This window comes from Furipterus horrens, unplaced genomic scaffold (assembly GCF_987537825.1).
Source record: "Furipterus horrens unplaced genomic scaffold, mFurHor1.1.pri manual_scaffold_3, whole genome shotgun sequence".
In the NCBI taxonomy this organism is placed as follows: Eukaryota; Metazoa; Chordata; class Mammalia; order Chiroptera; family Furipteridae; genus Furipterus; species Furipterus horrens.
The window spans coordinates 94281204-94302571 of NW_028327173.1; the positions used below are offsets into that span (position 1 = coordinate 94281204).

The window sequence follows — 21368 nt, forward strand, 5'->3', positions numbered from 1 at the left end:
TTTTAGAAGAACTTTCATGGGTTTTCTGACTATGGTACCCCTAGCATTGTTTTTCATGTCTCTTAAGTTTCCATAGTTTAAGTTTCTGAACTCCAAACCTTGCTACTGTAATGGAACCAACTTGCCAAAGTGAATATTCTATACTTCATTAATATATCTCATTTCTGTGAGACTATAATTTATAATGTGCCTCACAGTATCTGAAGGAGGATAGCTATTACTTTCTATTTTTATAGCCAAGGAAACTGAAGATTGTCTAGCAAACTCAATTCAACACCTTAGTTTTGTATGCAACTTCGTGCTAAAGAGTTGGCAATATTTTAGTAGTAGTATGTTGAATGCTTGGTGCAGCCTTCAGGTAATTTCTTCTGACCCTTGTATGTTTGCATTGAGCTGTATAGCCTAACTAGCTGTTTACTTTTAGGTACTGTTTGAATTACTTTTGTTGTGGTGTTTCATAGACTTATCCTGCAGTGACTGGATGTCCAGTAAGATCAGTATTTTGGGAGATCGCTGAGATTTTCTTTAGGCCGACACTGTCCTGTAGAAACATAATGTGAGCCACGTAATTTTGTTAACTTTTTATGTAGCCACATTAAGTTTTCTAAGTGGATTAATCTTAATAATATACACTTAATCCAATATATTCAAAATATCAACATTTAACATGTAATTAATATGAGAAATTGATGAGATATTTTACTTTCTCTTTTTTGTACTAAGTCTTCACAGATTGATGTGTGATTTATACTCATATGGTGTACTTCAATTTGTACTCGCCATGCTACAAGTAGAAGTAGCCACTTAGCTTTGCCTACTCTTTCATAGACTTTACTCTTTTCTCTTCTGCTGTTTCCAACTCAGCATATACTTACTGTGGCTTATTCTTAGACTCTCCTTGAATTTTGATCTAAGGCAGCAATTTTCAACCTTTTTCATCTCATGGCACATATAAACTAATTACTAAAATTCTGCAGAACACCAGATAACATTATATTTTTTGCTGCTCTGACAAAAATAGGTATAATTTTGATTACCTACAATTTTTGCTCCAAAGTGACTTTTTTTTAAAAAAGCAAGTGCCTATACTTGTATATAAGGATTTCTGGCACCAAGAATTAACCATTCAAATGCAACCTTATTATTGATGTGACTAATAAGATCCAGCTCTATTAAGAACTATATATTTATGGTTCAAGGCAAGGCATTCACTCTGGATGGCTATTGTTGTGTTGGCTATTGCCATTGAAAATTTTTAATCTTTATTTTTTTCCCATTATTATTTAGTCCCTTGATGGCTATAGTCATTTTTTGTTTGACAATCTAAGGAAAAAGAGATCAGTGTCCCTGACCAAATAATCAGGTATTGCAAGTTTTAAAATATCTTGTGGCACACTGGTTGAAAATTATTCATTCAAGCTATTTTCTTTCCTAAACCAATTACTATTTGTCAGTAAAGGGCTGGTGTCCTGGGAGGGGACCCTTAAGGAGACTGATGTTTGAGCAACGAGTCTGTCTCTGATATTCCATTTCTCTTCCATTGAAAGGAAGGTAGATTATTCTATTTTTCATATTGCAACCATTGACATTTAATTTTTAGAAATGAGTGGGATCTGGGAGAGAGAACGAATGAGAATGAATTTCATGCTTAATATATTGGGAAGTAAAATACCTGTTGTATATGATAGCTTTGTATTTACAAAATGCTCACTGAAAAATGGATTGAGTTTTAGAAGACAAAACTATCTCCATTGCTGTATGGCTAAGATCAGTTACTTTCTATTTTTGCCAAATTAACCACTTATAGATACATGCAGCATATTGCATATGTCTATAAACACATGTGAATCTAATAAAAGTAACTTAAAGGTAATTTTAAAATATGATTTCAACTAATAATTGCAGAAAACCTGGACAGTTGACAAATATCACAGTGTACTTATTTAAAATTATAAAAATTTAAAATATAAATTTTCAGTGTGTTGATATGCATTGGTATATATTTTTTCTAGAAACGGAAAAGAAGATGTTCATCATTTACTTGAAGCCTATTAATATCAGAAACCAAAAAGTGAGGAAAATAGAAATCCATTTTGATTTACAATTCAACATATCACAAGCTTCCATTAAAGCTTTGGGAGAAGAAAAACAGGTGGCAGGTTTAATTCTCTTTAATTATTTGAATGTGTTAGTATGTTTTCATGTCTCTTAAATTGCCATGTTTGGTTTTTTTAATTGAAATATAATTGACATATAATATTATACAGTCATAGGTCACATAACAATATTTCAGTCAGTGTTAGACTACATAGATGAGGGTGGTTCCATAATATTATAATGGAGCTGTAAAGTTCATATCACCTACTGACATTGTAGCCCTCATAACACTGTCATAGTGCAATGCATTACACATGTGTTTGTGGTGTTATTGGTGTAAATAAATCTAGTGCACAGCCAGTTACATAAAAGTATAGCAGATGCAATTATGTATAGTACATAATACTTGATAGTGATAATAAACAACAATATTATTGATTTCTGTATTTAGTACACTATATTTTTATTGTTTCTTTAGAATATTCTCTTTACTAAAAAAAACAACTTTGCTGTAGAACAGTATGCTGGCAGCAGCCTCATACATCAGGTGTTCACTGTGTTTTTTGATTGCATCATTATATGTTGTGTTTGTTTTAATATGCTGTTCTGTATAGTAACATGCTATAAAGGTAGTAGACACTACCATATAGCATAGGTGTGAAGTAGGGTACACGATCTAGGTTTGTGTAAGTGTACTCAATGTTTGCACAATGACAACAGCACCTAATGATACATTTCTCAGAACATATTAAGTGGTACATGACTGTATTCATTTCAGGAGTACAACATAATGATTCAATATTTGTATATATAGCAAAATGATCACCACAATAAGTCTAGGGAGCTGTTGCCATAATTAAAGATTTTTTTCTTGTGATAAGAACTTTTAATTTACTCTCTTAGCAGTTTTCAAATATGCAGTTTCTATTTCTCCCTTTAGATCTGCTAATATTTGCTTTATAAAGTTAGGTGTTCCTATGTTAGATGCATAAACATGTAAATATTATATTTTGCTTGTAAGATTGACCCCTTTATCATTAATAACCTTCTTTGTTTCTCACTACAGTTTTTGTTTTAAAGTCTATTTTGTCTGATATAAGTATAGCTACTCTAGCCTTCTTTTGTGTTCCATTTGCATGGAATATCTTTTCCATCCCTTCACTTTCAGTATACGTGTGTCCTTACATCTGAAGTAAGTCTATTCAGTCACTCTGTCTTTTGATTGGAGAATTGAACTTATTTACATTTAAAGTTATTGTTAAGTACGTGCTGATTGCCATTTTGTTAATTTTGTGGTTGTTTTGTACATCCTGTGTTCCTTTCTTTTCTTGCCCCATTCCTGTGTGATTTGATGATTTTCTATAGGGGTGTGCCTAGATTCCTTTTTTAAAAATCTTTTTTTGTGTCTACTATAGGTTTTTGCTTTGTTACCATGAGGCTTATATAAAACAAATTGTGACAGTATAGTTTTAACTTGACAACAGTCTAAGTTTAGTCATATTTAGATGCTCTACATTTTTACTCTTTCTCCCATGTTTTATTTTTTGATGTTAAAATTTATATCTTTTAATCTTGTATATCCCTTAACAAAGTATTGTAGTTATAGTTATTTTTACTTTTATATTTTATCTTTCATATTAGCTTTATAAGTAATTATAACATTAGCTTATTTACATGAGGTTATTGTGAATTTTACTATATACTTACCTTTATCAGTGAAATTTGTAGTTTTATATGTTTTCCTGTTACTAATTAGCACCCTATCATTTAAGCTTAGAGAGACCATTTAACATTTCTTATAAAGATGATTTAGCTTTTGCTTTTCTGGAACACTTTATCTCCAATTTTGAAAGATAGCATTGTTGGGTAGGGTATTCTTGGTCGGAAGTTTTTTCTTTCAGCACTTTTAATATATTCTGCTACACACCCTTGGCCTGAAAATTTTCAGTTAAGAAAACTGATGATCTTAGATCAGTTCCCTTGTATGTAACAAGTTGTTTTTGTCTTGTTGCTTTTTTCTTTTTTTGTCTTTAACTTTTGACACTTTAATTATTCTGTATCATAGTGTGGATCTCTTTGGGTTTCTTTTTTTTTTTTTTTTTAATCTCTTTGGGTTTCCTGGATCTTAATGTCTATTTCCTACTCCATGTTAGGGAAGTTTTCAGCCATTAGTTCTTAAAATAAACTTTCTGCCCCTTCTCTCTTACTTCTCCTGGGACCCCTGTAATATGAATATTTATTCACTTGATGTTGTCTCATAAGTCCCTTACACCATCCTCACCTTTTACAATCTTTTTTTCTTTTTTCTTTCCTGATTGGGTGAGTTGTACTGTCTTAAGTTCACCCATCCTTTCTTTTGTTTCATCTAGCCTGCTCTTGAACCTCTATAATTTATTTTTCAGTTTAGTTACTGTATTCTTAAGGTCTGTGGCTTCTATTTGGTACTTTCTTATATTTTTATGTCTTTTTTAAAGTTCTTACTGTTTTGATTCATTATTCTCCCAAGATTGGTGAGCATTTTTATGACCATTATTTTGAATCACTTATCTCCTTTCTATTAGGGTCTTCTGAGGTTTATTTTGTTTTCATTTAGGCCATATTCCTTTGTTCTTTAATTTTATTTTACTCTCTTTGTTGGTTTCTATGCATTAGATAAAACAGCCACCTCTCCTAATCTGAATGAGTAGCCTCATAAGGAGATGAACCTTGTTTCTCAACCCTGCCCTAGCTCTTCATTGTCTCTCAATCCTGTGATAGTCGAAGCAGCCTCTTTCATTTTTAGTAGCTCCTAATATTTGAGGTGTGCCAAGAGCTGTCAGTGTCCCAAAGGGAAAGATTTTAGTCAACACCTAGATTCAGGCTGATTGGAATACAGACCATTGGCCAGAAGCTTTTAAAGTATGCAGATATTTACAGTCCTGACAATCGTAGTCAGTGCAAGCTCCACTTTCCACCAGAACCAGGTGATCTAGAGGTGTCCCCTGGGTAGCAGCCACAAAAATTGTGGTGCTAAGTGACAGTACAGCTCCTTTCTGGCACATACTGGTGAGCTGTAGTGAGGCAGAGAGATAAGAGTACAAAGGTGGCATCCACTGGCCTCTGTTTTGGAGAGTACCTCAGTAGCCTCCATGCATGTGCCCAACCAGAAGTCTGCCCCTCTTACCAGTGCTTCAGGAAAGCAAATAGGCCTTTTTCAAAGAAAGACTTGGGGTGCATTTTAGTCTGCTATATGTGTTGGGCTCTAGGGGTGGTAGCTAGCCAAGAACTGTCTCTCTAGCTGTGATTGTCCTATGGACACAGGAATTCAAGCCTTGCTGGCCATTATAACTAGACAATCCAGGGGCACACACTGGGATGCAACCACCAAAACTGAGGGATGGCATGTAAAAACGGGCACCAGGTGTGTGTACAGGTTTCTCTCTGGGAGATCCTGGTGCTCTGGATCTCCCTCTGGCAGAGAGAGAGTATAAAGATAACACCTTTATACAGTCACCCTAAGGTGTGTGTTTAATAGAAACCAGGCAGCAGCTATGAAGATGAGTGAATAGGCTTCTTTCACAGTCTTTTGTGTCTCTGTTATGTCCTAAGGATAGTACCTAGTTAGGAACACTTTTCACTGGTAGCAGTGACCTGCTGGTCACAAAAGCCAGGCAATTTAGAAATGCTCCCTGGGTGGCAGCTGCAAAAATCAGGGTACTAGATGAAGGTGCAAGCTCCTCTCTGGAGACATTGGCAAGCTAGAGCAAGACAAAATAGAGTGTAGAGATGGTGCTCTCTGGCTTCTGTCCCTAGGTGCTTGATCCTCAGACTGATGTTTTGAGATAAGCAAAATAAGCTTCTTTCACTGACAGTTTGTATTTTTTTCAATGGTTTGCCTCCATGCTGGGCCCTGGGGGAGATGAGTCCACATGAGTGAGGCCTAAAAGAACTGTTCCTCAGTTTGTTATAGCCTTTTAAGTCTAATGGACTCAAGCCCCATTGGCTTTCAAAGCTAGATAGTTGGGGGTCTTATATCTCAGGTACAAATCTTAAAAGTTGGGGTACTTATGTGGGGGTTCAAACTCTTTACTCCTCAAGGAGAAATGTGCAGTTCTGAGTTCCTTCCTGATTGTGGGTTACCATGCTAGTGGTAGAGTTCATGGTGAGATTGGGTCTTAACATCTCCTGTCTTCTTCTATGTAGATTTTTCTTGTTCCCCTAATCTCTAGGAATCAATCAGCTACATTCTTTTTCCCGGAAGAAATTGTATTTAAAATTTTTTAAAATTTACTTATTGTTTTTCTATTACAGTTGTCCCACTTTTGCCCCCATTGCTCCCTCCAAGCCCACCCCCTCTCCCACAGTCAATCCCCACCTCATTGTACATGTGAAACTGTATTCTGTAGCTGAAGATCAGTGTGCCTGTGGGGGCAGGGCTGAGTTTAGGATCTTTCTATGCTGCCATCTTGAGCCAGAATTCCTTGCTGGGTTTTGAGGTGAACATTTGATTAATCAGAAGGATTGTTCTCTTGTGTATCATGTACTAAGAGCTGAGAGTTCTGAGTTTTAATCCTAATTCTTCCTTTTCATGTATCATTGCCTCAAAATGCTTTATTTTATTTATTTTGAACAGTTGAAAAATTTTCTAGGTTGTTATCACCTCCTTACCATATTATTTCAGAAGTCCTAAGGATACCTGCTGTGGACTTCTTGGTACTTCCTCATCTCTCAGCTCCTTGAGGATGAGGGGAATCACTAGGAGTAGGGTCTCTGGGATTTTCAATAGTTCTATCTCTTGGTCTTATCTTGTGGAAATCATATGAGCCTTATATAGACTGCTATGGTCTCTATCTTGCTGAGTATAATATTTCCTATTAATATACAAGAGTAGGGAGCCTTTCTCTATCATAGATAGTAGGCAGGACAAAGACATTTGTGACAAGAAAACAAAACACAGTGTATGATCAACAGGGGTCAATTTAAGATGTCAGAAACCTGAGGGAGCATGCATTAGGCTAGTTTCCTTTTGGCTTTAGTTGTATAGAAAATCATTTTATACATGCTAAAGTGTTCTGCAAATAGTTTCCAAAGACTTACCCATGAGAAGACCATTTCATGGATGAAGATGAGAAGTAGAAGTAGAATCAATCAATTAATGAAAACGCCTCTTCCATCATACTTCATATGAGTTGGCCTGACACTATAAGTTTGCCTTCATTCATGAAAAACATCAGAATTACATATATTTCCACATTTCACAAAGTGAATAAAATATTTTTGAGGAAATTGGGCTTTGCATGCTATTAAGCCACAGTTCCTCAAGCATGGGGCCCTGTGAGGAAGGGACGGGGGTGGCGAGAGCCTACAGTTGGGAACTCATTGCAGACTAATTCTGAGAGCTTCATTCCCTGAGCAAAGTAGGGGTAGAAGTTACAGGGGTCAGACTTGGGACAGAGGAAGCAAAGGCTGTGAAGACTCCAGGGTGAGCGTGACTGAGAGGAGGGAAGTGGTCAGCTAGAGCTGTTCTGGAGGAAGGAGGTAGGGAGAGAAGCTGGAAACAGTGAAACGATTCTTCAAAAGAGGACAAAATGAAGGCTAACTTCTAGTTTATCAATGTGTAAATCTTGAGCTTTAAATTTTCCTTAAAATAAAGAAAAAAGATTACTGGCTTTAAAAGTTATGTGGCTTTTGGCTTGCATTTCAGATGTTGCCTGACCAGATAGAAATCTCCTCAGAATTTGTTGATAACTTTGAGAAAGAAGACACTGAGATTCCTACCAACCACAAAAGTGAGAAAGGTATGTTGGGAAATAGCAAATTTTCTCACTCTGAATTCCCCATAAAAATACTAATTAAAACCTTACTTGTAAGAGTCGTTGAAAACCTATGATCGTATAAGAATTACAATTGTATTGTTTTGCCTTTAGAGAAAGAAAACCTGCTAATAGCCTTAAATCTGTATCCCCATCTGATACATTCTCTCTTCTGGGTCAATTGGAAATGACAATGGAGAAAAAAATGACGCGAGTGGCAGGCAACAGGAGACAAGGTGTGCAGGGCCCTGTCTACCTACAAGGCTGGCCCTGCACAAATCATGTATTCCTTATGAGCTATAGCCCAAAGCTGGTTTCTGCAGTCCCTATAGATTTCCAGTTTGCAATTGGAGACCTGACCTAATTTACTAGCTTTTACCAAAAGATAGTGATGTCCCTGCTCTGAAGGTCCCACAAAGAGCAATGAGAGTGTGCCCACTGTTGTGTGTGGATACTGTTATCACTTTTATGTGTTCTTTCCTTAATGTGATAGACCAGGCAGAAGAATCCACCGAGCTGGCAGAGTTAATGCATCCTGAAGTTGACTACTGCCTAATAACTATCCCCTTAAATGACCAGTCTGAGCTTGCTGTGAGTATGGGGAGCTGGAGACGATTCTGAACTGTGCCCACTAGGTGGAAGCTGCCTCTCCTGGCTTGTAGTCCATTTTCTCCTGGCCAACCACCTGTTTTTTTTGAACTGTCCCCTCTCTAGATTATTTTTGCCTGCCATGTTTATGTATTCTCTCTTTTCTCTCAACTTGTCTTTCCCATGGAATGAGTAACTTGGCTGGCTCTGCCTCAGTCCCACATTTGGGATCTGGCAAGTGACATATAGGGAAAGGAACCTAATCTTTGGAGATAGACCTGGTTTTTACTTACTACCTGTGGGAACTTGGGAAAATTACTTAATATCACTGAGCCTAAAGATTCTCATCTATAAAATGGAGGTAATTGCTGATTCTGAGTGTGGACCTCTAGGATTAAAAACAGAATGTGTATAGCACCTAACACACTGCTTAGTGTACATAGGTGTTCTGCCCCTTTCTCCTTTACTTATATTAATTACCTGGATACATCATACTGAAGTGTGTTGGTAGTGTAATGATTTAAAAAAAAAAACATATCAAAGATTTTTCCTTCAGATAGTTGGTCCCCTTTGGAAGTTCTGTGCTTATTCCAACAATCCTGACACTATTAAAGACATTTTTGTAAGTTTTCCTTTGATGTTTCCCTTAGTAACTTTGCGACAATGATTGTCTTTGACAGAGGCAAATTTTCTCCTGAAGGTGAATATTAATTTATTGAAACAACTAACAGTCATTTGGAGCCAACTGTAATAAACAAAGGGCCAGGCATCTTAGTATTCAATGGAAATGCCTTTCTTTGGAGGTGTATAGTGGCTCCAAACAAATGATAAAATAGGGCTTCAAAGGCACCGTAATTAAATACACATTTTTTTCTGCAGCAAACAAAGATAGCTGATATTTCGCCTGAAAAATTGAAACTGGGTGGTACGCAACAAGGTTAGATTTTTAAATCTGTCATAAATAAGTCTTGGATGGTATATTTATATTTAAATATTTACTTGAGAAATTTAAGATTTTGCTTTTAATTTTCACCATTAGACGTTACTTCAGAACATAAATATTCTTCAGATTTACAAGAACAGTCAGTGAAAATTCTGGTTCCTAAATTAAAAGACAAATCCAGGTAAGTGACTTTCAAAGCTAATATAAATCATGTAGATTGCTGTTAATGTGACTGGTTAATGTTCAAGTCACTGTCAAAGTTATCTCCCTTTTCTGTATGTGGCCACGCCCCACACAACAAGAGAGCATTGTGTGCAGTTTCTGTAGAATCGTTTGAGCAGTGGTGGAATGTTTTCCTGACCTACAGCTCTACTATTATACCCCCAGTGTTATCTTCGGCGATGTATTTTTTCTGCAGCAAAATGTTGAATATCCTCAGCCAGAAAACTTAATTTATTTGCCACTATACCTCTGAAGCATAGGTCATAGGCCCAGTGAAGTTTTTATATCTTTGAGATATAATTAAAATGAAATAAACTCTACTTATTTTAAGTGTATATATTTTATTGAGTTTTGACATACATCTATGACCATAAGCAAATAATGACCATATCCATCATCACCAAGAATTTCTTTCTGCCCCTTTGAAATCCCTCTCTCCTGTCTGGTTTCATCCCCCTCCAACCACCACTGCAATCACTGATCTGCTTTCTGCCACTAGAGAAGTTTGCAGGGTTAAAAATTATATATAAATAGAACCAAAGAGTATGCACTCTTTTCCTAGCATCTTTTATTTATTGTAATTATTTTGAGATTCATCCATGATGTATATATCAGCAGTTCATTCTTTTATATTGCCCAGTAATATTCCATTGTATGGCTGCATTGCAAGTTGTTTATCCATTCACCTGTTGATGACATTTAAGTTGTTTCTGCTTTTTTTGTTGTTACGAGTGAAGTCCTTCAGATTCAAGTGTAAGTCTTTGCACGGACACATGATTTCTTTTTTCTTGGGTAAATACATAGGAGTGGAATGGTTGGGTCATTGTTGGTGCATGTTAATTTTTAAAAAAAACTCAAACTTTTTGCTAAACTGGTTGCAGCATTTTACATTCACAACAGCAGTCTTATGAGAGTTCTGGATGCTAGACTTTCTTACCAATACTTCGTAGTGTCTTCTTTGTCTTAGCCATTGCAGTGCAAGTGTAGTGGAAGTGGTACTGAGCATTTTTCCGGATGTTTATTTTTCATCTATATATCTTGTTTGGTAAAGTATCTTCAAATCTTTTGCTCAGTTAAAAAATGGATTATTTTTTGCTTTCATATTATTGAGTTATAATAGTTCTTTATATATTATACATATGTTTTTTAAATCAGATATGTGTTTTGCATATACTTTTTGTGTCTTAATTATTTTTATGTGTTCTTTTTTTAAAAAGTTAAATTTTTTGTAATGTCCAATTTATTGATTTCTTTTTTAATACTTTATGTTTTTTTGAGACATGCTTGAGAAACCTTAGGCAAAGTCATGATTGGTAGTGTTCTTTCTGATGTTTTATTTTAGAATTTTTAGTTTTAGATCTTATTTCAGCTTATGAGTAATTTTATGTCAGTTTTATATATTGTGTGAGGTAGGGGTTGATGTCCTTTTCCCTTCCTTTCTCCCCTCCCCCCTTTTTTCTCTATCCTCCCTCCCTTCCTCTCTTCTTTCTTTCATTTGGTTGTTCTAAAATATTCTTTCCCCCATTTAATTTTCTTGGAATCTTTGCTGAAATGATCAATTGACCATATATGTGTAGATCTATTTCTGGACTCTGTATTCTGCTCCATTGATCTATTTGTCTGTCTTTCCATATTATCTGAATTACTGGAGCTTTGCTATCTTAAGTACTGTATCCCATTTTGAAATAAGGCAGTGTTAGTCTTCCAACTTTGTCAGGGTTTTTTCAAAGTTGCTTTGACTATACTAGATCCTTTGACTTTCCATATAAATTTTAGAATCAACTTTACAAACAAGTCTGTTGGAATTTTGACTGGGATTGTATCGGCTTTATAGATCAATTTAGGAAGAAGCAACATCATATACATAGTATATCTCTTCATTTATTTAAAAATTTTCCTGTCAGTAATGTATAGTTTTCAATGTGTAAATCTTACATATATTTTGCTAAATTTATTCTTAAGTATTTCGTATTCTTTGCTATTATAAATTTTTGATAAAGTTTTTGATTGTTTATTCTATAGAAATGCAGTTGATATGTGTATATTGATATTATATCCTTCTTAAACCTACTTAACATTTTTTATACTCCATTTGATAGAATTTTAGTTGCTGTGGACACTTTAAGTACTTAATTTCCAGTAAAGTACAAGAAGTAAACAGCTTGTTTTCTTCACTCCTATAGCACATTCCCAGAAACAGTTGTGAGCATGACTGGAACAACTGTACTTGTAGGTGATATGATCACCTAAGTAGCCAATTTAGAGACATCTACAAAAAGGCTGCTAGAACTAATAAGTAAAAATTTAAATGTAAAATTATAGTTTTAAAAATTATGGTAAATACATATAATGTAAAATTTATCATCTTAACCATTTTTAATTTTTAAATTTTCAATTACAGTTGATATACAATATTATATTAGTTTCAAGTATACAGCATAGTGGTCAGACATTTATATAATTTACAAAGTGATCCCACCAATAGGTCTTGCATACCCACCTGACACCATACATAGTTATTACAGTATTATTGACTGTATTTCCTATGCTGTAGTTTACATTCCTCTATTTTGTAACTGCCAGTTTGTACTTCTGAATCCCTTCACTTTTCTCACCCAGCCCTCCAACCCACTTCTATCTGGCAACCATTAGCCTGTTCTCCATATCTATGAGTTTATTTCTAGTTTGTTTATTTGTTTATTTTGTTTATTAGATTGCACATATAAATTAAATCATATGGTATTTGTCTTTCTCCTTCTGGCATATTTTACTCTGCATAATACCCTTTTTGTCCATCCAGGTTGTCTCAGATGGAAAGATTTATTCTTTAGTAAGGCTGAGTAATTTTCCATTGTTTATATGTATCACTTCTTTGTCCAGTTGTCTGTTGATGGACACTTGGTAACTTCCATATTTGGCCATTGCAAATAATTCTTCATTGAACATAAGGATGTATAAATCTTTTTGAATTGAGTATTTTGTGTTTCTTTAGATAAATACCCAGGAGTGGGATTGCTGGGTCATATGATAGTTCTATTTTTAATTTTTTGAGGTAACTCCATACTGTTTTCCACAGTAGCTGCACCAGTCTGTATTCCACAAACAGTGTACAAGATTTCCTTTTCTCCACATTCTCACCAACACTTGTTTGTTGTTTTATTGATGATAGCTATTCTGACAGGTGTAAGATGATATCTCATTGTGATTTTAATTTGTTTCTCTGATGATTAGTGATACTGAGCATCTTTTCATATATCTATTAGCCATCTATATGTTCTCTTTTGAGAAATAACTATTCAAGAAGACAATATTTTTAAGATGCCAGTTCTTCCCAAAATATCTGTAGAGCACATGCAAATTCATCTCAAATCCCAGCAGAGTTTTTTCATTTGTTTGTCTGTCGTTTGTTTTATTGGTTTTTAGAGAAATTGGCAGGTTATTTCTAAATTTCAGATGGAAATTTAAAGGTCTCATAATTGCCAAAACAGATTTCATAAAAAGGTACCAAGTGGGAGGGCTAACACATTACCTGTTTTCAAGACTTTTTTTTTTTTTATAAAGCTACAGTAATCTGGTATTGGTATAAAGATAGATAAATAAATGGAATAGACAAGGAGGTCCAGAAATAGACCTATCCATATACAAACAACTGGTCTGTGACAAAAATGCAAAGGCAATTCAGTGGCAAAAGGATATGTTTTTGTTTTTTTGTTTTCAAAAAGTGATGCTAGTACAAATATCTGTATATACAATAAAATGATTTCTGATATTTACCTTCTACCATATAAGAAACTAACTAAAGAAATTAATCATAGACCTAGGTATAAAACTTACATGAAAGAAAACATAGGAAAAAATATTTGTGACCTTGGGTTATTTCTTAGATATGACACCAAAGATATTGTCTATAAAAGAACAAATTGATAAATTGGACTTAATTAAAATCAAAAACATCTCTTCTTTGAAATAGAGTGTTAAGGGGATGAAAAGACTAGCCATATACTTGCAGAAAGTATTTGTAAAGCTTTTATCTGATGAAGAACTTATTCTCAAAATATATTAAATACTCTCAAAATCCATCGGCAGCCGTCCGTCTCGAGAGACGATGGTGTAGCTTCTTAAGAGTCTATCTGCACCGCCGAGAATGGCTGTGCAGTCCGACTCGGGAGTGACACGGTATCTGTCTCCTCCCATGTTGAATCGACATCTTGCGATGACGCTGGAGTGTCCTCTCCAGTGAAGCTGAAGCTACAGAGCCTGGGCAGGGTGATATGGAGGGTCTGCTGTTGCCCATGCAGCAGACCCCCCCTCTCTTCGCAGCTGAAGGGTCCAAGGGAAAGACGGAGTCAATACAGCTTGGCTTCAGGTGCGCCGCAGGAGTTGCCGGTGTTGACTACAACGTCAAACCGCCTTAGGGACTCCGGCTCCGGATTTTCTGTCGGGGTTTACTCCCTTAGCCTTTCCCCTGAAGAGGTATGCCGCAAGGCAGCGGAGGTTTTTTGGAGTCAGAGTTTTCCTTCTCTGATGTGCCCTGACTGGAAGATCGAACCAGCGACACTTAGCTCGCAGGCCGACGCTCAATCCACTGAGCCAAACCAGCCAGGGTTCGCTCTCAGTGCCTGCCCGCGCCCACAGGGCCGCATTGCTGCTCGGCTTGGCCCATGCCCGCTGCTCCCTCCGCTGGCGCCCGGAGGGCTGCAGCGGCTGCGAGGCGGGGGAGGCCGCATAAGGCGGCGGGGTCGGCCGCCGGGGCAGGGTCCGGGGACGCAGCGCAGCGGGCGTAGGTCTATGTCGCGGGCGGTGGCGGCAGGACGATGCGCGAGTACTCTCAAAATAATAACTAGTCAAAACAGTCAGAAAAAAAGAGTACCTATTGTATGATTTCATTTACATAAAATACTAGAAAATGCAAACTAATCTATAGAGACAGAAAGTAGATAAATGGTTGCCTGGAAATGGGGTTCATTGGCTGTTTCATTATTTTTTAAAATTGTGTTAACACCTAACATGAGCTGTACAAAATTTTATGTGCCCAATACAGTATTGTTAACTATAGCCACAATGTTATACGAAAAATCTCTAGAATCTGTTTATCTTGTATAATTGAAACTTAATACTTGTTGAACAGGAACTCCACATTTCCCCCTCCCCTCAGCCCCTGGAAATCACCATCCTTTTCACCCTTTCTATGAATTTGACTCTTTTAGATGCCTCATGTAAGTAGAATCATGCAGTATTTGTCTTTCTGTGAATGTCTTATTTTAATTAGCATAATATCCTAGTTCATCCATGTTATTATATTGCAGGATTTTCTTCTTTATAAAGGCTGGCTAATATTCCATTGTGTGTATATATACCACATTTTGTTTAGCCATTCACTCATCATGGACATTTAGATTTGTTCCATATCTTGGCTATTGTAAATATGTTGCAGTGAATGTGAGAGTGAAGATATTTCTTCAAGATCCTGATTTCAATTCCATTAGATATATGGGATTGCTGGATCATATAATAGTTCTAGTTTTAATGTTTTTAAAAAACTGCCATGCTGTTTTCTATAGCGGCTGCATCATTTTACATTCTTATAAACAGTGTGCAAGGGTTTCGATTGCTCTACATCTTCACCAACACTTAAATTTTCTTGAGCAAACCATAAAGGGGGTTAATAGTCAAAATATATAAGGAACTTCTACAATCAGTAGCAAAAAAGAAGAATCACTTGATTAAAACTATAGGGGAAGTCTTTGAATAGATATTTCTCTAAAGAAGACATACAAATAGCAAACAGGTATATGAAAAGATGCTCAGCATTACTAATCATCAGTTGATTCTAAGGAAGGGTCAGACAAACACTGCTCTGCAGCTTTGCCACAGCTCACTGCTTACTTGTAGTCCTACCCTGCCTTCCTCTTTATATGCCTGACAGAGAAGGGCTCAACAAAGTTTGGTTTTGCTTTACATAACCAGTTGTTGTCAGGCAGAGGATCCAGGGAACTGATTGCAAGATAAGTTTGTCTATGTGATGTGACATTTCAATGCACTGGACTCACATTTGACAAAGGGCACATGAAGGAGAAAAGAAGTTAGGGCTGTGAACTGAGGGAAGGAGAAGGTGATGGTGATACAGATCCACTGATTCAATATATTTTGCTTTAGGAAAGAAGCTGCTTCCAAGGAAGACAGTAAACAAGAAACAAAGATGTCGGTAATGAAATAACTTTTGTTGTTTGGGGGCATTACTTCCCAAATTTTAGGTTTTTGCATACCATCTTCAAAATTCATCATGGCTCTGCTCTTTGTCTCTGTTTTTCTCAATTGAATTTATTTATTTATTTATCTTAAACTTATTTTAAAGGGAATTATTTCATTTTCAAGAGGAAAATCAGCATTAATTGTAACAAACAGTAGGTAAGCCCCCAAATAAATACAATGGAAAATAAAAAAGTTATCATATCAAACTATATTTTTACTTGTATTAGGCTATGAGGCTAAAGCCTATTCTTACTTAAAAAAAAAAACATGGATGAAACTAGAGAGAATTATGCTTAGTGAAATAAGCCAGGCAAAGAAAGAAAAATACCATATGATATCACCTAATACAGGAAACTAAAGAACAACATAAACAAATGAACTAAATAGGACAAGGAGCAAAATAGCAGTCAATAGGGGCAGGTGGGAGGGAGAGAAGGGGAATAAGTAAGGGAAGGGTTTAGTCAAGGAACATGTATAAATGACTCATGGACATGGACAACGGGGAGGGATATGATTGTGGGAGAAGGGGTGGGCTGGATGGGGGAAGCAATGGGAGGAAAATGGAACAACTGTAATTGAAAAACCAAAACATACATACATACATACATACATAAATAAATAAATAAATAAATAAATAAATAAAAAAAGATTAGTAAGTAGAAGTATTAAAGACCTACTAGCACTAGAGATTTATCCTGAATAGGAGCAGATGTGTTAATGAGTAGAACTTTTTATTCTGAGCCAATGACTTGGTTTTGTTTCTCTGTGCCTCAACTTATACATCTCCAGTTTGCCACCCTCTAAATCTGTCGTCAGAGCATTAAAAAAATATCTATAATAAACATTAAATGAAATTTAAAAAATTGAGATCATAAGCTTCAAATAAACGAGTTAAGGCTCTTACTGGCTTGCTTTTAGCAATGGTTCTCCCTCTCCACTGCCCAGTCTTCTAATTGGAATCACCAGGGGAGCTGATGAAACTGTTGAAGCCTGGATCTCTTTCCCCAATGATTCTGATTTAATTGGTCCAGGGTAAAACCCAGGCATTGGGATTTTTTTAAAAAGCTCCCTCCTTGTGGTTCTAATATGCAGGCAACTTTAAAAACAACTGCTCTGGATACCTGTGTTTTTGTAAGTTACTTTCAACACCTTTTTATTATTATATAAAACTAAAGAAACTGGGAAGCCTTGCTGTGTGATTTTTTTAATTGGGCACATTCAGTGAAGGGATGCTTGCTCTTTACAAGACACTGGGCTAAGGAACCTTAGAACAAATGTGGAAGTTCCACCACCTTATTTTTCTCATAAGGGTAAGATGTAGATAGGCGTGGCTCAGAGAGTTTCTTTCAAAAATGAGTTCTCTACAAAATGTTGAGCTGCTAAACATTTTAAATTGGATCTTTGAAAATAAATTCATCTTAAAAACAGATAGTTAACTATCACTCACCTTAAAGGTTATAGGTTGTGTTTTCGTAAACAAGGGTGATGCTAGTTCCCACCCTAAACTGATTCTATGCTTTGCCATTTCAGGCACAGGGTGGAGCCTCCAGCTGATATGTGTTAGTTTGAGAACTGCATGTCAGGTACTGTCACCGCTCAACATTTTGGATTCATGAGAATCCTCCCTGGCCTGAAATGAGAATGAGTTGCTACAAACTGAGCGGTGGAGCCCCTCTAGAGGCATGGTGAAGTAAGGACTGGGGCCACCGAGGGGCACAGCAGACAGGGCTCAAATAGAGATGTATTTTGTTAAAGTCAAACTTATTTCATATCAAAATTGAGCATAAACATTTATTTGTATAGCATTTATGAAAATGAATCCAGAAAACAAAAATATTTTAAAATATATAAATATCAATGTATAGTTGAATAACCCACCAGAAGATACTAAATTTGCCCTAAATCTATAACCTTTATAGCCCAGGTCCAATTTCAAAAGCTTTTAAAGTTTAAATAGGAATGACCCTCTTATTTTTATTTTAGTTACTTTAAAATGTAGACAAGCATGTCTTTGAAAAATTATTTTTATACTTTGTTTTGTAATTTGGGTTAATATTTTGAAGTTAGAGTGTTGACACGATACTGAAGTGCCTCAGCTTTTGAACAGTTACCTAGTATCTCTTCAGTTCCAATATCTGATTAGAATGGATTTTGTTATTCTCTACAACAGCGGCTTGGCTGAGAATTGACTAAGGAAATAACCTGTTTCTTCTTCTTCTCTACTTCTGTGCCTTTTTATTATGTAAGGAACCCTGTTACTCCTCTTCTAACTTTGTAGTGATATGTTTAATGTTACATAAAGGTTACTCACATCCCTTTAACAGTGCTCATTTGCTATCTGTGTTTGTAGAAGTTCAATTACAGGAAACACCTGTTCTCGGAGAGTAATCCAGATTCAAGTTCTAGTTCCACTGTAGTATCTTGGACCAATAACCAAGACAGGAAATCCCTAAAACCATATCCTGGTAAAAGAAAGACAAAAACCAGAAGTAACTTAAAAAGTAAGTTTGGTGCATGTCTTCTTTCAAGTCCTTTTTCAAATAAATCAGCAGGTGTTTATTTTTCAGTATGTGATGAGAGAAGGTCCCAAAGAATTGTATGATTATGTGATTCTCTTTCCCTGCTACAATTGCATTGAAAAGGCAAAATGTACCTATGTGAAACAGTATAAAATATGGAAATGGCCAGCAACTGTTAAATATGAGCTATTGATAAGTGGGGTAGGAGGTCAGATAAGAGGAATCTCATATGAGCTGGAATCATCAGGAAAAGTTTCAGAGGAGAGGTGGGTGGGACTTGAGCTAATCGCTGGGAAAAAAACAGGTCTGGAGAAGGGGAAGCATTATAAGTTAGGTAAAACTACAAGGACAGACTGAGGACATGAGGACAGCATCAAGGACATAATCTGGAGCAGAAAATTTGTGCTGGGTGGTGGGGAACAAATTTTGAGCCAGTTGTAGAAAATAGGAATTGCTTCTCACTGGGATGTGTGTAAGTTAGAGAGGGATAAGTTAATTTTTGTATTTCTCAAAAGTAAAATTATCCATTGTATATTTTTCCCTTTCATTTTAGTCTTGCCACTTTCCCCTCCCAGTCCAGGCAGTGACCATGAGAAAGACCAAGTAAGTACATTTTATCTGAGCTGCCCTGTGCCCTTATGGCATTAGCACGGCACAAGTTGTTCTGTTTAGAGTTAAACTGTATCTATTTCTAAAAAAAAACTTTCAAAAACATGAGAATAACAAAGCAGTGGTAGGTAAACCACTGTCATTAGAAACTGCAATCTTTATTTAGATTTTATTTATTTTTAGAGAGAGGGGAAGGGAGGGAAAAAGGGAGAGAAACATCAATGTGTGGTTGCCTTTTGCATACCCCCAGCTGGGGACCTGGCCTGAAACTCAGGTGTATGCCCTGACTGGGAATTGAACTGGTGACCCATTGGTTCGCAGGCCAGTGCTCAATCCACTGAGTCACAGCAGCCGGGCTGGACATTTTTTCATTTTTCCCAAAAGTTGCTGAAAGATTATAACAGTGATTAAAATCTGGGCTGTTCTGATTTACTGCAAATGTGTGCTCTTGAATTTACTTCTAAAAATAAATTTCTTGGTTTATTTCTTTCCTTAGTGTTCAGTTTGTTGATATGTTTCTTCCAAATCTTTTAGTGGTTTAAACATTTAAATCTTTATTTTGCAAGTGGTTGAAATGTCTTCAGGGCTATATAAATATTGAGCAATCCCCCAAAGTTTCTTAATTCCCTTCAGTTATCCTTGTTTTATAGCAAAGTAGTTAGGAATATGAACACCAGTGTCCTCCAAACCAATTCAAAGCCTAATTCTTGCTGTGATTAGCTGAATTACCTCTCTTGGCAGCTGGTTTTTGTTTTTTGTTAGTTAAATAAGACCTATCCTGTCTGGCTGCTGGGGATTGTGAGGGCATCAACAACACGTGGTTAGTGCTTCAATCGTAGGTGGTTGGTTATCTGCCTGCACCTGCCTTCCTCCATTGCCAGGGGATTGTGGCCCTCTGTGAATCTGAGGGGCTCTCAGGTTCTGTAATGACAGAGATTACAGATTAAACCTGTGAGCCAGAGGAAGTAGCCAAATACTTGTTTAACCTGAAATAATGAGTTATCAGTTAGAAATAGACCAAAAGAACAGTTTTTAGTAAATACATCTTTTGTTTTAAATAAGCACCAAAGAAACATCAAAGCTTTGAGAATCCATAAACTTAAGCCATATAGGCGATAAGAAGTCCATGCTAATTTTCTGTGCTGGCATTGCTGACTTTGTACAAATACTGATTTTCAAAATTTACTTCTCTGTGTTGGAGTATAAAAGAATAATGTAGAGCAGGGGTCAGCAAACATTTTCTATAAAGGGCCGGAGAGTAAATATTTTCAATTCTGGTCATATGGTTTCTGTGGCGACTATTCAACATTGCCATTGTAGCATGACGGCTGCCATGGACAACACCAGAATGCATGGGTATGCTGTGTTCTGAGAACATTTTATTTGCCAGAACCTGATTTAGAGTAGTTTAACTTTATAAGGGGAATAAATCATAATGGAAAAAAAATTTTTAATTAAAAATAAATAAATAAATAAATTTTAGCCACCATCAGAATGACCAGGGTGGCTTGTTAAAATATAGGTTGCTGGGTCCCGTCCATAGAGTTTCTGATTAGCTAGATCATATGTGGGGCTGGAGAATTTGCATTTCTTTCAGGTTCCCAGTGTTGCTGCTGCTATGGGCTGGGACCATACTTTGAGAACTTTACTTTGGATTAATTTTTGATTTATGATTATCAACTGATATTTAACCTAATGTGCCTCTGTTCTGGGATCTTACAGTTTTAGTGTTTAGTTTCAAATGAAGCAAATCTAATATGTAAACTTTTCTGAAGGATATTAGAAATGTCTCAGAATTTTTTGATAAGTTGTCTTGAGTGATTATGAATGTTAACACCTCTAAAAAGTACTATATTTTAGGCCAAACTTCTAACACCATTGTGGAAAGATACCGCCAGGCAAAATAATGCTGTGTCTCCAACAATTTCTGGAACAAAACTTAAGGGTAGTTCTACCTTTTTAACTTCTGAAGTTTCTGCCCAAAAAACAGGTACCTGGTTTCTGGTGATTTACATAGAAAAAAATTATATTTTGGGAAAGGTAGTTTGAAGTAAATAAAACATTTTTCTTCTACTATCTGTCAAAGAAAGTGTGACTATATGATTGTTCTTCTCTTTAATTGTCTCATTGGCAAAAGGTAGAGGATAATTATATTTTAATTTTACTTTAATATTTGAGATCAGCTTGTACATAAGAGTCGCTGGTTCTCCTCTTTTAAAGAGTCTCTGGTTATCCTCTTTTAAAGAAGTATGAAACTCAAATGATGACTTGCCAGCAGGGGCTGGTAAAATTTTTCTGTAAAGGACTGGATAGTAAATATATTTTGCTTTTTGGCCTCTGTAGTTT

The 21368-nt window shown here is 36.1% G+C and overlaps 1 protein-coding gene across 1 annotated transcript in view; it reads left to right on the forward strand.

Annotated features, from left to right (window-relative positions):
• The window catches only part of SYCP2L (synaptonemal complex protein 2 like), an 83170-nt gene that overhangs the window by 32581 nt on the left and 29221 nt on the right, over window positions 1-21368 (forward strand). The window contains exons 15-22 of the mRNA XM_090268299.1: window positions 2013-2152; window positions 7781-7874; window positions 8383-8480; window positions 14278-14422; window positions 17425-17477; window positions 18245-18395; window positions 18967-19016; window positions 20883-21012. Coding sequence (XP_090124425.1) covers window positions 2013-2152; window positions 7781-7874; window positions 8383-8480; window positions 14278-14422; window positions 17425-17477; window positions 18245-18395; window positions 18967-19016; window positions 20883-21012 — 861 coding nt within the window. The remainder of the gene's footprint in view (window positions 1-2012; window positions 2153-7780; window positions 7875-8382; window positions 8481-14277; window positions 14423-17424; window positions 17478-18244; window positions 18396-18966; window positions 19017-20882; window positions 21013-21368) is intronic.